Source organism: Tachyglossus aculeatus, chromosome X2, assembly GCF_015852505.1.
Source record: "Tachyglossus aculeatus isolate mTacAcu1 chromosome X2, mTacAcu1.pri, whole genome shotgun sequence".
NCBI classification, from domain to species: Eukaryota; Metazoa; Chordata; class Mammalia; order Monotremata; family Tachyglossidae; genus Tachyglossus; species Tachyglossus aculeatus.
In genome coordinates this window covers 30,401,453-30,414,934 of record NC_052100.1, presented here as the reverse complement: position 1 = coordinate 30,414,934, position 13,482 = coordinate 30,401,453, and the positions used below count along the sequence as shown (strand labels likewise).

The 13,482-nt window shown below is 42.9% G+C and overlaps 1 protein-coding gene across 1 annotated transcript in view; it reads right to left on the bottom strand.

Moving 5' to 3' along the window:
• Positions 1-13,482, bottom strand: part of ZNF407 (zinc finger protein 407) — a 258,339-nt gene that overhangs the window by 238,563 nt on the left and 6,294 nt on the right. Inside the window, exon 2 of the mRNA XM_038771411.1 lies at positions 8,508-8,622. Within this exon, the coding sequence (XP_038627339.1) occupies positions 8,508-8,622 (115 nt within the window). The remainder of the gene's footprint in view (positions 1-8,507; positions 8,623-13,482) is intronic.

Sequence of the window (13,482 nt, the reverse complement as noted above, 5' to 3'; positions counted from 1 at the left end):
TACGTTTTTATACTTCAGGCCATTTGACTGTATTAAAGAATACCAGCAATGGATGGGGGATGCTATGTTGATGGAGTTGGTAGGAAAGGTAGGAAAACACTACGCTTGTCATTATTGGGTAACTTCTTATTGCTATTATTTATTTGTTTATATTAATGTCTGTCTCCCCGTCTAGAATATGAGCTCGTTGTGGGAAGGGAATGTGTCTATGTGTTGTTGTAGTGTACTCTCCTAAGTGCTTAGTACAGTGCTTTGCACACAGTAAGTATTCAATAAATATGACTGAATTGAATTGCTGTTGTCAAAGATATCAACCAGATACACCACAGTCTATCCCGCTATTTGAAGAAAATCAATATAGGGAGCCTTACCTGATCCAAATTATAAATTAAGAATTTGAGTTATCCAGAAACCAAAGCAAGACTAGGACCCAATGTAATCCAGAAGGTGTTTGTTTGACCTCCACCCTGAGAAAGCTACCAAAGTACAAGAACAGAAGAAGAGCTTCCCTACTGAAAACTGTCATGAGAAGGGCAAACTGGCATTAATGACCCATCTTCATTTTCCTCATTTTCAAAATGAGGTCTGGCCAACAGGGCTTTTATGAAGACCTCAGTGGGGAGAGGAAGAGCTAGAAGGCGGAAGGCAAAAGCTCAGGACCCCAACCACCCTCCAGGCCCAGGCTCCCAAAGGAAAAAATATACCACAGGGAAGGGGCAGGCCTGGGGAAAGGCTTAGGGCAGGGGGCTTGGGAGAGTTGGACCCTGGCAATGAGCAGGAAGCCAGTGCCAGGAGTCTGGGGCACCTCATGGCCCATGCCACATTCACGCTCCATTGGCTCAATCTTACGAGCCACCCCATGCATCCACAGACAACCCCCACCTGCCCCCCCACACACAGAATCACTCAGGAACGCAAATGCATTGGCACAAAGCAGGCACTTAGTAAATGCCATCAGTATTAGTATTATGGAGACACATACAGACACACTAAAGGCCAGAAGAAATGCTATCACTGGATGAGACCAATGGTCCACCCCACCAGGAAGACCAGGATGCTTGGAGGAATTGTACATTGGATTCCCTCCTGGATGCCCCACTCATGTGGTTAGAAATGGACTATCCATCAACCCAAACTCTCATCTCTCTCCATCCCTTGTAATAACCCAAAATGTACCATTCATTTAATCTTTCCAAACCCCTTTCCAACCTTCTCGTTCAAATTACTGCCAAATTCTTCCACTGCGTCCTAAACATCTCTCAGATGCACCCAAATAACTACCATCAGAGTACAAGTTCTGGTCAAATCACAGTTAGATTATTTTATCAGCCTCCTTGCTCGTCTCCCTGCTCCAGCCTCTCCCCTCAGAAAACCACACTGCACACTGCTGCACAAATCACCTTCTTAAAGCATCACTAAACACGCACCTCTTCATGCCTCAAATACCAACAATCGCTTTCCATTTCCTTCTACATAAAGCAAAATTTGCTAAAAATGGCTTCAAGACTCTCCGCCAACTCTGCTCTCTTCCCTGGCTAGTCTCCGGTTGGCTCTCTTCATTCCCCACAAGCTAATCTGACTGTACTTTGCTCTTGACTCTTCCTCCTCCGACACTTGGTTACACTATTCCCCCGGCCTGAAACTCCCGCCCCAACTGGATCCAGTAAACCACCATGTTCAAAGCCCTCCTGAAATCCCACCTCCTCCAACAAGCCCTCTCTGCCTAATCCCCAACACTCAAACTGGATCAGATCAACTCACCAGCCAGCTCTAGCTCTTGTGTATTTATTTATATCCATTCTTCACCTGCATATTCAATCATTTATTCCTTGTAAAGGTCTTTGTAATTTTTTTTTTTGTTTGTCTCAATAGATTGCAAGCTCTTTATGGTCGGGGAGTATGTCACTTTTTTCTGCTGCACTTTCCCAAGTGCTTAATTCAGTGCATTGCACTCAGTGGGTGCTCAGTCTGAGACCGTTATTACTACTACTACTGCTACTACTTCTGAACCTGTTGGTATTTTGTACCTGAACAACTTCCTCTGTAACCGATTCCTTTGGGTGTTCACCACACGCTATGTGAAGAAGTGTTTTCAAGGAAACAGAAATATATATGAACCCATGCCCAAGGGCTGGCAAATCCCTAAACACACCCACAGACATATCTACACAGAAACACAGGATGGTCAACAAATGGACACAAACACACACACACACACACACACACACACACACACACACACACACACACATGACGCACCTAGGGAAAGTCACACGTAGAGACATTGACATAGTAAGCCTGGAAGTCAACGAGGAGAGGACCGGGGAGCTCCAGAGAGCTTGGGAAAGTATGTAAAGTGAAAGACATGAGAAAAGAGGAGGAAAAGGAGAAGAGGAAGAAAAAGGAGGAGGAGGTGAAAAATGAGAAGGGGGAGGAGAAGAGGAATAGAAAGGAGAAAGAGAAGACTGGGAAGGAAAATGAAAGGCCTAAAGAAACAGAAGAAAGCACAATAATCACATGATGTTTCAACGGTCTCAACTAGTTGTCGGGAAGAAAAATAGGAACAACTCTATGGCAACGTTGAGATTTCTAAACTCAAAGGCAAAATATATAATTAAATCAAAAGCATTAAGATAGCACACATATGAAATATTTATCTCATTTCACACATATAATGAGGAAGTATTTTTATATTAGTTTAATCTGTTTGTCAACCCTGAACGATGTGGTAGCTTATATATTGTTACACGCTTAATTCATTCTGCAGGTTAAAACAAACTTTTCATATCCATAACTCTTTAACCATAACAACCAGCTGAAGCAAACATTGATTTTATTTGGATACATCTGCAGATATGATGTCTGTAATTAATTGTTCAGCTAAAAATGTAGTTCCATGGTGATTTTAATGATTTAGGTATTTGCAGCTTTAGTTCTCCGAGCACACTAAAAATAGTGATTTTAATTTATTCCTGCTGCCTACAATTACCCACAACCATGTATTTTTAAATATTTCCAGCCTATAAAAATTACTAATTTTTGCCACTTGTGTTTATCTGCATTTAGACTTTGATTTGGATAAATTAAGCTCTCAAGTGTTCCTTGCTTTATGAAACTCTGCATGTTGTACACTTCAACACAAATAAATGACTTCTACCATTAGAGGTTTAAATAATGTAATGTATTTCGTGCTCAGCCTGAAGCTGGATTCCAATGAAGCTGCTAATGCACGTAATGATTAAGTGTAACTCAAATACTAACTGTGTTGTTGAAAACATGACAGGCAATAATTTGGTCTATTATATTCTGCCATTTAATTGCCTAGTACAGACATTCTCTGACACGTTATGAAGCAATGATTTACAATTATTCAAGCTGCAAAGGTCAGAAAGTGACATTATAATCATCTACACAGAGATCCCTTCGAAGGCACAAAAACTAGGTATTGCCACACAAAAATAGTTTTGCCACAGTTGTAACTTTCTATTTAGGGTTCCTTAAAGGCCCTGCTGGATAAAAGGCTAGTGGATGACAGCACTGGAGCCCTCACCCGCCCTCTCAGCTTTCAAAGGTAACATGTTTGGAAATTAACCTCCCTTGCATAGGGCTGCAGGGGTTTGGGGGACGGGGCAACACACAGAGCCCAAGAGCCACGGGAAGCAAGTAGAGCGCCTGGAAATACTCCCCATCAGGCTTCTTCTCGGTAGGTAACTGCCTTTTGAATAACAGTGATAAAATTATTATTATTATTATTATTATTATTATTATTATTATTGTAGCATTTAAGTGCTTACCATGTGCCACAAGCATTGTACTAAGTGCTTAGAAGAGTACACTATAACAGAGTTGCACTCGGATCTGTATGTAACCTTTGGACACTTGATATTCACCCCACCCCCAACTCCACAGACTTAGGTACATATCTTTAAATTATATATTATAAATTACTTATTTATTCATATTAATGTCTGTCTCCCCCTCGAGATTGTATGCTCGTTATGGGCAGGGAATGTGTCTGCTAATTCTGTTGTATTGTACTCCCCCAAGCATTTAGTACATGGTAAGCGCTCACTCAATACCACTGATCGACCACTGATTGATTTACAGACCTGTTCCATAAGCACTAGGGTAGATCCAGTATAGGCTGATGGGATACAAGGGGCTCACCATCTAAGTAGGAAGGAGAACAGATATTTAATCCCCATTTTACAGATGAAGAAACTGAGGCACAGTGAAGTTAAGTGACGGCACACAATAGGCAGTGAAGGCACTGGGATTACAAACCAGGTCCTCTGACTCCTAAGCCCAATCTCCTTCTACTAGGCCACGCTGCTTCTCAAGGAGAACAGCAAATCTGAATCGGTTAAAAGGAAGTCAAATTTTCTGTGCTCACCGATCACCAGGAGAGGTACCAGTTTTCTGCACACAACTTTGATTCGACGAATCGGAGCATATCTAATCCTCTCCATTCTGGCCACAGCTCGCCCGCAGCCTCCAACCTGCCTGCCTGCTCGATGAGTTGGGATAAGCTTCATTCTAATGGCTTGCCGGCAGAACTGCTCTCCATCTGACAGAGCTTGAATTCCACCATTTCCTAGGGAAGGGCACAGAACTCACTGGAGCTCAGAAGCTTCAGGCAGGGGAAGACCCCCGCCACATGATCGTAAGACCGAAACAAGCCCGGGGATGAAGCTGGCCGGATACGGAGAGAGCAGGTTAGCCAGAGGTGGAGAGCGGGTTGGTTGGCCAGGAACGGCAGAAGGGAGCAAGGCAGCGTGAGGAGAAGGGTGAAGAAGCGGGAGTGAGAGCAGGAGTAGAAGAAACGAGGGAAACGTGAGCCAAGAGCAAGAGGGCTTGGGTTGGTGAACAGAAGAAATATGTGCAACGTGCACACACACAAAAAAAAAAAGGTGGGGGGGAAGGAAGGAAACAGGAGAAAGTTTAGCAACTCTTCAGCTTTCAAATCAATCAAACCCACAGTTGGCTGTTTCAACAAATGCGTCTGAGAGTTCTACCGAAACACACATCTGCGAGCAGGGCCTACTTCACACCTGCCTTCTGCAAAGTGAGTCGGGGAAAGGGGGAAAAAGAAAATGGAACAATCACTCTCGGTGTGAAAACCCTTTATGTATTCACAGACTCTCTCTGAAAACCTAAACCCTCAGAGGAAGGAACTAGATGTCCTTTTCAAGCCCAATTTTCAAATAAACTTTGCTGAAAATCTTACATGTGCCCTTGTCACGTGGTACCGGGATCATGAACTTGATAAGCCATTTCCTTGCATGAAGCTGGGCAAATGCAACTGAAATCCTAAACTGTTTAAGCATTAAACACTCCAAGTTAGAAATCTGATGCAGGGTTTGGTTCCCTTCATTTTAATTCCACAGGGAGTTGGAGCTGAAAACGAACAGAGGGCAAGCAAGCATCAGCACTGTATAACGCCAATAGGAAAATGAACAGCGGGCACCAACCATAAAAGGCGACCATCAGCTTCAAGCTTTGTGTAAATATTCAAGAGCCGTTGAAGAATTGAACTAGTGTGTAATAACGCACCCCAAAATACACAGCCGTCTCCTATCTGATCGAGCTGAATTATGAGATGCGGATTATACAAAATAACTTCCAATTGTCTGAAATGTTGCAATAGGTCAGTCTAGGAGCAAGGTGGGTGGAGAGCTTCAGGCTCTGCTTCGAAGTGAAACAAATTTCAAAATAATCACCGATCACAATTCAGTGACTATCATATTCTATCTCTGTTCAAAGGCACTTGTCCCAATTATTTTTGCTCTCCAACTAATCCAGCTGCAGGTGAAGAAGCTCTTTTCCCCTCAACCCAACTACTCCAGTGGACACACATTGGATTCTAAAAGTCAGAGGACAGAATGTTAACTCCTGCTGAAACGAAAACAGAGTGCAGGACCTTCTGTTTGTGACAAAATTACAAAGTTAATGTTCCTGAAAGATCACTTCACCTTTTAGAGCGTGATTTTTAAAAAGGTAAAATTTATAGCAATTAAAGCTAATGAAGAAATGCAGCATGAGCTGCTTATGTGCAGGAACTAATAGGTCCACTGAGCATTTCTGAGATTATTTAGCCATCAATGATAATGAATTGACATTGTCAGTGGTGTTAATGTACCAATGCTCCAAAGTGCCACAAATCCAATAGTCAATCCTAGTCTTTTTTTTATATTGCTGCTTTATTTTTTAACCTACCCACCGCCCCATCCTTTTAATTAAAATAGCAGAAATACAGCACAGCCCTTGATCCTTTCCTTTTCTTATTCCATGCTAAAGGGTGCCATATGCATTACATTTTCCTACTGGTCAACTGTATGGGCCAATTCTTATTCTTTAGCACACTGTAATTCTTCAGGACAGCTAACGCTAATGCAAAAAGGTCACTGGTATCACCATCCCTGTTAATACAGGGTTTTGTTGGGGTTATTTTGTGTGTGTGTGTGTGTGTGTGTGTGTGTGTGTGTGTGTGTGTGTGTGTGTTTGAGAATCATTAAAAGTAAAGATGGCACACTGAAGAAAAATCTACCAAGATCATTTCAACTTCTGACCAACTAAACTGCCAAGGACCTAAATGTTTCAGCCCCGAGTTTTCCTCAAATCCATTTCCAAACAAAGAAGCATAACTGTCAGAGAGTCATTGCTCTATCGACAGAACGAAGCACAACTAATATTTCTGACTTTTCTCCTGGTGGAATTGTTTTCAAGCGTACGTGGATTGCAGCTTCCAGAACAAAGTGACCGGGAGATGGAACACCATAAAAGTTAAACCAGAAAATAAGTTTGGCTCTTCACCTGCACAAACTCTCCTGAGCAGTTTTCTGTTGAGGTTAGTACTTTGATAACCCTGTCCTAAACTGATATGGGCTTGGGCTTCGATTAGTCAAATGCAGAAATAATAGTATTTATTAAATGTTTACTCTGTGCAGAGCTCTGAACCAGGCATTAGGGAAGAACACACAGGTGAGAATTAGGCACAGTCCCTGTCCCGTGGAGGGGAGGGCCGGGGGAAACCTCACAATCTAAGGCTGCACCACTGTTTTTACTCTTTGGGGAAAGATCCCCTCCAGCTCCCTTCTCTAAGTCAGAACTGCCCACGGGAATCACCTTCTGAAGAGCTTTGGCCAGGCACGCAGCTGAGACTCAGTTCCCGGACCCATCTCCACTCGTGCTAAGACTGTCTGCTGCCGGCCCTCCTCCTCAGGCCCACAGGTCTCTCAGCACAATGCAGAAATTTGTTCTAGACAGAGAGAGTCTGCCCAGAATCTAGGCAGAGAGAGAGTAAAAAGAGTTATATGGCACTTGAACCTTGCAGCTCAAACCAAGAGCACCAAAACCCATTGTACCACCGATTTCCGGGGCGCTTTAGGACAAAGTTCACCTTCACTTGCTTTAGGGGCACATCATGTGATCATCAATTCTCCTAAATGAAGAGCCTCTCTGACATCGAATAAACCCACTCACAAAATGTCTTCGTTTGCCATGGTGAAAACCAGTCAACTGACTCTTCGGCTGGAATTTGACCTGTGCTTCGAAATGCAAAAACGCCCATTTTCCTGCAGGAGAGCCGTACCGAGTGCTGTACTAAGCGACCGCTCGGCGCCCTAACCAGTAAAAGCCCCAACACCATGCGACATGCCTCACGGGGGCCCTGCCCCATCTAGCTGGACCGGAAATTTTCCGCACGGCTTCCCTTCACACCTCTACAGCGGGTCTGAGCATTGTGCCTCGCTACGATGCATATTAGTTCACTGCTCAAGCGGAACAACGTTCAGATATATTTTAATCAGAATAAGGTATTAAAACCTAACTCGGAGTGTCCTACGGTGTACCATATATGTCGTGACATTTTAAAACCTTTTAAACATTTCTGCTAAATTAATTAGTTTTGCATTAAGGCGTCTGAATGCCTCCCATTAATTGTAACACTTCGAAGGACAATTAAACACGGAGAATGACTCTTCAGAGGAAATAAACGTTAAGGAAGAAAGGAAAACAAAAAGTTGTAAAGGAAGAACACACACAAACAGGTACTACACGGTTTCCAAAAAGCCGCTCCTACATGTAATCAAAATCCCCAACTGAAACCAAAGATCTGTCAATGGTACTAAAATTATAACAGTCCTGTATAGCAAAAGAAAACACACACTCTAAAGGCTATATTATATATATTTTTATGTCTTTAAATGGAATTTACCGTTCTCCCTGGCAATGTGAATGAACATCCTATAATTTAGTCAATTTACAGATTACAGGTTCAAATTGACCTTGTAGCCCATAAAATTGCTCATCTTCGGTTCAGGATTAGAAGTGGGAGAAGACTGTCATAACTGTATTTAAGGAATTTACCATAACAATGGAAAGGAGGAGGCTGTGCATGCCTAATTTTAGCCACTCTTGCTCACATCCCCGTTTTGAATTCTGAGACAAGGCACATCCCTGCCCGCTGCTCCTGCTGGCCACGGTGACAGCGGCTTCAATCTACTCACCCGCAGACGTGACACTTGTATTCCCTCATCCCAAGGTGCCTCTTGACATGGTTTCTGGCATCGCCAAGCTGCGCTGTTGCAAAGTGGCATATCTTGCACTTGAATGGCTTTGATCCTAAGTAAAATTTGGCATAACATATGCGGTAAATTAGAATAATACATTACCCATGGTTAAAGAAATAATACTACATAGTCTAAAGTATCAAAACTCCTCTGGAGTAAAAAAATCATATCTTCAAAAAACCCTCTGCACATTTAACCTGTTGAAGAACTTCCCGTAACCCAAAGATGATCCATTAGCACGTGCACATATAGCCCAAGGGGCTCACACAGGGTACATACCACAGTTATGAGTTTGCAGAAGTTCAAGCTCCAGAAAATGCTAATAGTTCTTAGCTTTCAATAATCACTTCTGTAAGACTTGAAACTGGAAGGGGTGGTCTCCTGAGGGGCAGGGGGGTGGAGGGAGAGGAGGAGGAGGAAGGAAGGGGTACGGGGAGAGCGACAGAATTGACATTCTCAGATGGAAGAAGTCATATTGAATGTTTTCTCTCAGATTTAACGTTCACTTGTGTCTAGCAAAGACCATCTGCGTGCCTAAAGTAAGACATCCAGTGAGGGACAGGCCTTCAACACTGTACTTATTCATTTCCAAATAAATGGGTATGTCTGCTAATTTTTTTTGTTTTCCTCTGGCTTTGAATGTGTCTCCCATTATCACTGGCATTTCAGATTTTTCCTGTCACCTACCCAGAATATGATTCATTACCTTGCTTTTGTAATGGCATGCAATGGATGAATATACAGTGGATAAAGTATTAGGCCTTTATGACTGCTTTATGGCCAAGAATTTATGATGATTCTGCAAACCAGAAGTATTGACATTTTGGCTATTATTTATTTCAAGAACAAATTTTAATAAAAAATGCCTTGGGCAGACCAAAGGATTGAAAAATAATTTCATAAGAAAGAAGGATTAATCTCTCCTTTTCATACATGAGAAAATCAAATATGCTTTAATGCCTAAAAATGATTCCCGGCTTGAAATAAATTATTTCAAAAGGAAAAGGTTAAGTTGGGCAGATGCCACTTCCTGGATCCCTACCTGGTAACATGATTTTAAGGCACATGTGGTATACCAGTTCCCAATCGCCTAACTACTAAACCCTTAAATCAATAAATCCAAACCATAGAATCTCAGCTAAAAATAAGTACAATATGTTCTCGGATTCTTCCTATTATGTTTAGTGTATGTTTTGTGAAGTACTTCTTCCAATAGAGTTAAGCATAATATGAAATATGTGATCTTTAATATACATAAAAGGGCTCTGATAAGAAAAATGTTACAGTATATCATACTTGATCAATGAACCTTTGTGCTGTGCCCTTGAAAACAGAATATCCTCCAAGAATACTTGGTTGAAATTGAAGATCTCAGTAAAAAATTTTAGAGTCTTAAATTTCAATTTAATTCCCAAAAGCTGACGAAAAATGAAGCATTTAATTTTAATCTTCGAACAGAAATAAAAAAGTCAACAGTACCAGGCACGGGCAGACAAGGTTGAATATTTCACAGTTCAATGACAATGAAACTGGTTCTCTTAGTACTTCCCCTGCTACAGTTAGAAGTCGATGTAAAATATATTTAGCACCTGAGTGGTTATATCTAGTCAGCTTTATATGTTTAAATGTCAAAAGCAGGTGGAGACTGCGGCTTCCAGAAATCACATCCTGTCAATCACATTGTGAAACCATAGTTGATTTAAATGATCCTGCTAAAAACTAAATCCACCATTAATGTGGTGATGTTCCAAATCCACCCAGCAATCTGAGACAGGGAGGGTAAAAATAAAGTCCATTTGAGAAGGGGTAAAATTTGCCATTGCATGGGAAAAAAAGAGAAAAAACTGCCTCTGATGCTCTATCTTCTAAACTGAAAGATTAATCGCATAATTAAAAATGCTTAAAAGCCTCAGATGGAAAGATCAACTCTGCCAGAATTTGTCCTGCAGTTTTGCTGAGTGGATTTTAAATCTCGAGTTGATAAAAAAAACTTGAGTTCTTTTTGGTTTGGGAATGACCAGGATTAAATTGTAAGTGGGACTTTCCTTGGGTTCCCACAGTGCCTCCAAGGGTGCCACAGTTTCTGCTGGCCAACACGGGCTCTGTGGGGAGGGCTGCAGCCCAGCAGGGTTGGCGTGGCGGTTTCTGGAGGGGGCAGACAAGACGAGGGGACGTTTCAAACTGGGGGCGGCTTTTTGCTCTACTTCCTGTGTTTGGGGGAACCGGCTAACAAAAACCTCCATTTCTGTGCCACGAAGATTCAAATCCTGGCAGGCTACAACTAATTTTGATTGTCTCTGCAGAAAAAAAAAATCAAAGGTGCTTCTTTTGTTCTATTCTGGGGCACCAAACTTGTCCGAAACTTGCCGGCCTTCATTAATACAGACCTTGACAAATACTTTGGATTTGCGAATTGGACAACTGAGAAAAAAGCAATCTATTTTCAGCCTATGCCAAGTGAAGCAAAGTTTTCCCTACTCTACCTCTCTCAATCACATTTTGGATTTCCTGAGCATTCAAATCTACTTTGATGTTCTTGCTTTCTCTGTGAACTGATGTTGCCTCTGTGAGTCATTTTAACTGGTCTACCGCTCCCAAATTTAGAAGAGATCATGGGCATATCCCAGAATCTTTTACCCTGGGGATCACAAGGCTGACACTTCAGCCGGCCACAATGGCAAGGCCTTTGAAGCATGCATTCACGGTGGCACTGCTGCATGCATCTGGAGTCCTAAAAGAATACAGGCCCGGAAGCATCATGACCTAGGTTGAAAGTCAGGTTCGTTATTCACGCTCACACCACAGGTGGTCCAAAAAATAACCCTGGGCTTTTAGGGATAGGGAGCCAGGGCCTCAACCCTTCGGCCAAGCTAAAGCAATGGCACCTAAGAGTGTAAGCTCCATGAGGGCAGAGACCCTATCCTGGGCTTCTGCTGCTCTCTCCAAGTCCTTAGCCCAGTGCACGGCACTCGGTAAGGGCTCGACGACCCCCATTCCGACTCAAAGCAGATCAGCCTGAAAGGAGATAGAGAAGCTTTGCTTCCTGATTGTCTTGAGGAGAAACGCCATTCCTCAGGGGGTCAAAGTCACTTCCCGAAGCCTGTGGTCTCCCATTGAGGCCTCCCATGAGGCCACGGAAATTGAACCTCCTTCCTCAGAGAGGCAATCTCCACTTCTCAATGTCAGATTGAGATTCAGACACGTAGAGCCACGTTCAACGGCACGTTGAGAAGAGAATTATTCCACCGGACGACCGCACCGGCCCCCTTCTCCAGGTGCTGAAGCCCTTGCGTGGTTCCTGGGGGCATTACTTGTCTGCTTCCTCATTTTCACCTGTCAGCCCGCCACAGTGGGCTGGCTTGCTCTCTCCTGTCTAAAATGACCTCGCCTATCAATTCCTCAGTAAAATGTTCTTTGAATGATTTTAAAATATTTGGAAAAGACCTCGTTTGTTTCCTTCTCCGATTCAATGACTTTGTGGACATTGATTTTGTTTTTTTTTTAAAAACAAAACAGCCAGGGTCTTTCATATTTCACTCTGGAGAACGTACGAATCAGATGACTGTGCGAGACCAAAAGTGACCAGAAACTCGCCCTACGCCAGCCACTTGCCTTACGCTAATGCAAATGTGAGCAAAACGGATTGTGCCTTCTGGACCTGCCAGTCAATACTTTGCAAAATTCCGGCTCCCTCCCCTGCCCACCATCTCCTCCGCCCCGGCCCCGCTCTTCTTGATGCCCAAAAACTATTTGTTCCCCTTGGCGCTGCTCTTGCTGTGCTAACGATGGGACGAAAAGGTTACCAAAAACATTCCGTAAATCACAAAATATGAAAACAGGGATTGGAAGTGCAAGTCCTCTTCCAGTTAAACATTAATAACAGTCACGGCATCACCATTCCACAGGCAGAAGCCAAGTATCAGGAAAGCAATTCATTTTAAGGTGCTCCGAGAAAGAAGCTCCGATTAAAACCTGGCCAGCAACTCTCCTACGAAGTGACTTGCAAAATGAAACGGTGACCTGGCGGCTTGTTCCCAGGGCTCCGGCCCCAGGTGAGGGAGGGGCCTCTTTCGGGGCACAATGAAATTACGCTAGGTGATCGGACTTCCACAGAGCGTTAAGAAGTGTGCTAACTTTTACTAAATGTTGCAATCAATGATGTAACTTATGGAAGTAGGGTGGCTTTGTCATATATTGATAGTTACCTCACTTTCACATCCACATTAACTTGATTTTAAATGCAATTAATACATATAGTCAAGGAAGACTAATGGACTACATTCTGCACTTAACCTGGTGGACATTTTCAAATGGCACAAGTGACCAGTGCAAACCTATTTTGCATTGTAAACGACTAAATAAATCTTAATGGATTAAGAATGATCAGCTATCAACACACAAGGGAAATTAAGTGCTGAAATGCCTACATTGATTATTTTAAATTATTAGCCTTACTCTGTTCTTGAATTTGTATGCTTTTAGTGAGCTTTAACACATTTACAAGACTTATTGACTATAATTACAAGAGAATTCAAGTAATGGACACATCAATTATAAGCAGCGCGTCTGGGCCGGACAGTTGCATAAAGAATTCTAAAGAGAGCTCCATTAGCATCTTCCCCTCCGCTTTATTCTATTTTATCTGCCTGACGAGGGCAGAATGAGGGCTGGTACGGTTGTTCTGTCCATTTGAACACGACTGTTCCCAAGGGCGGAACAGCATTTTCCACAAGTGACGTGCGTGTTGACCTGTTCCGCGCAGAGAGGGTAATACTCCTGAGGAGGGAAGGGCTCTCTTTAGCAATGGACTAAGCCAGTGCGCTGTTCCCGGATGGGATGCCGTTACACCACAACACCTGAAGCTTGTTCGAGCCGTGGGCAGGGCCCACGTCCCCCTGGGTCGGCTCTAGTC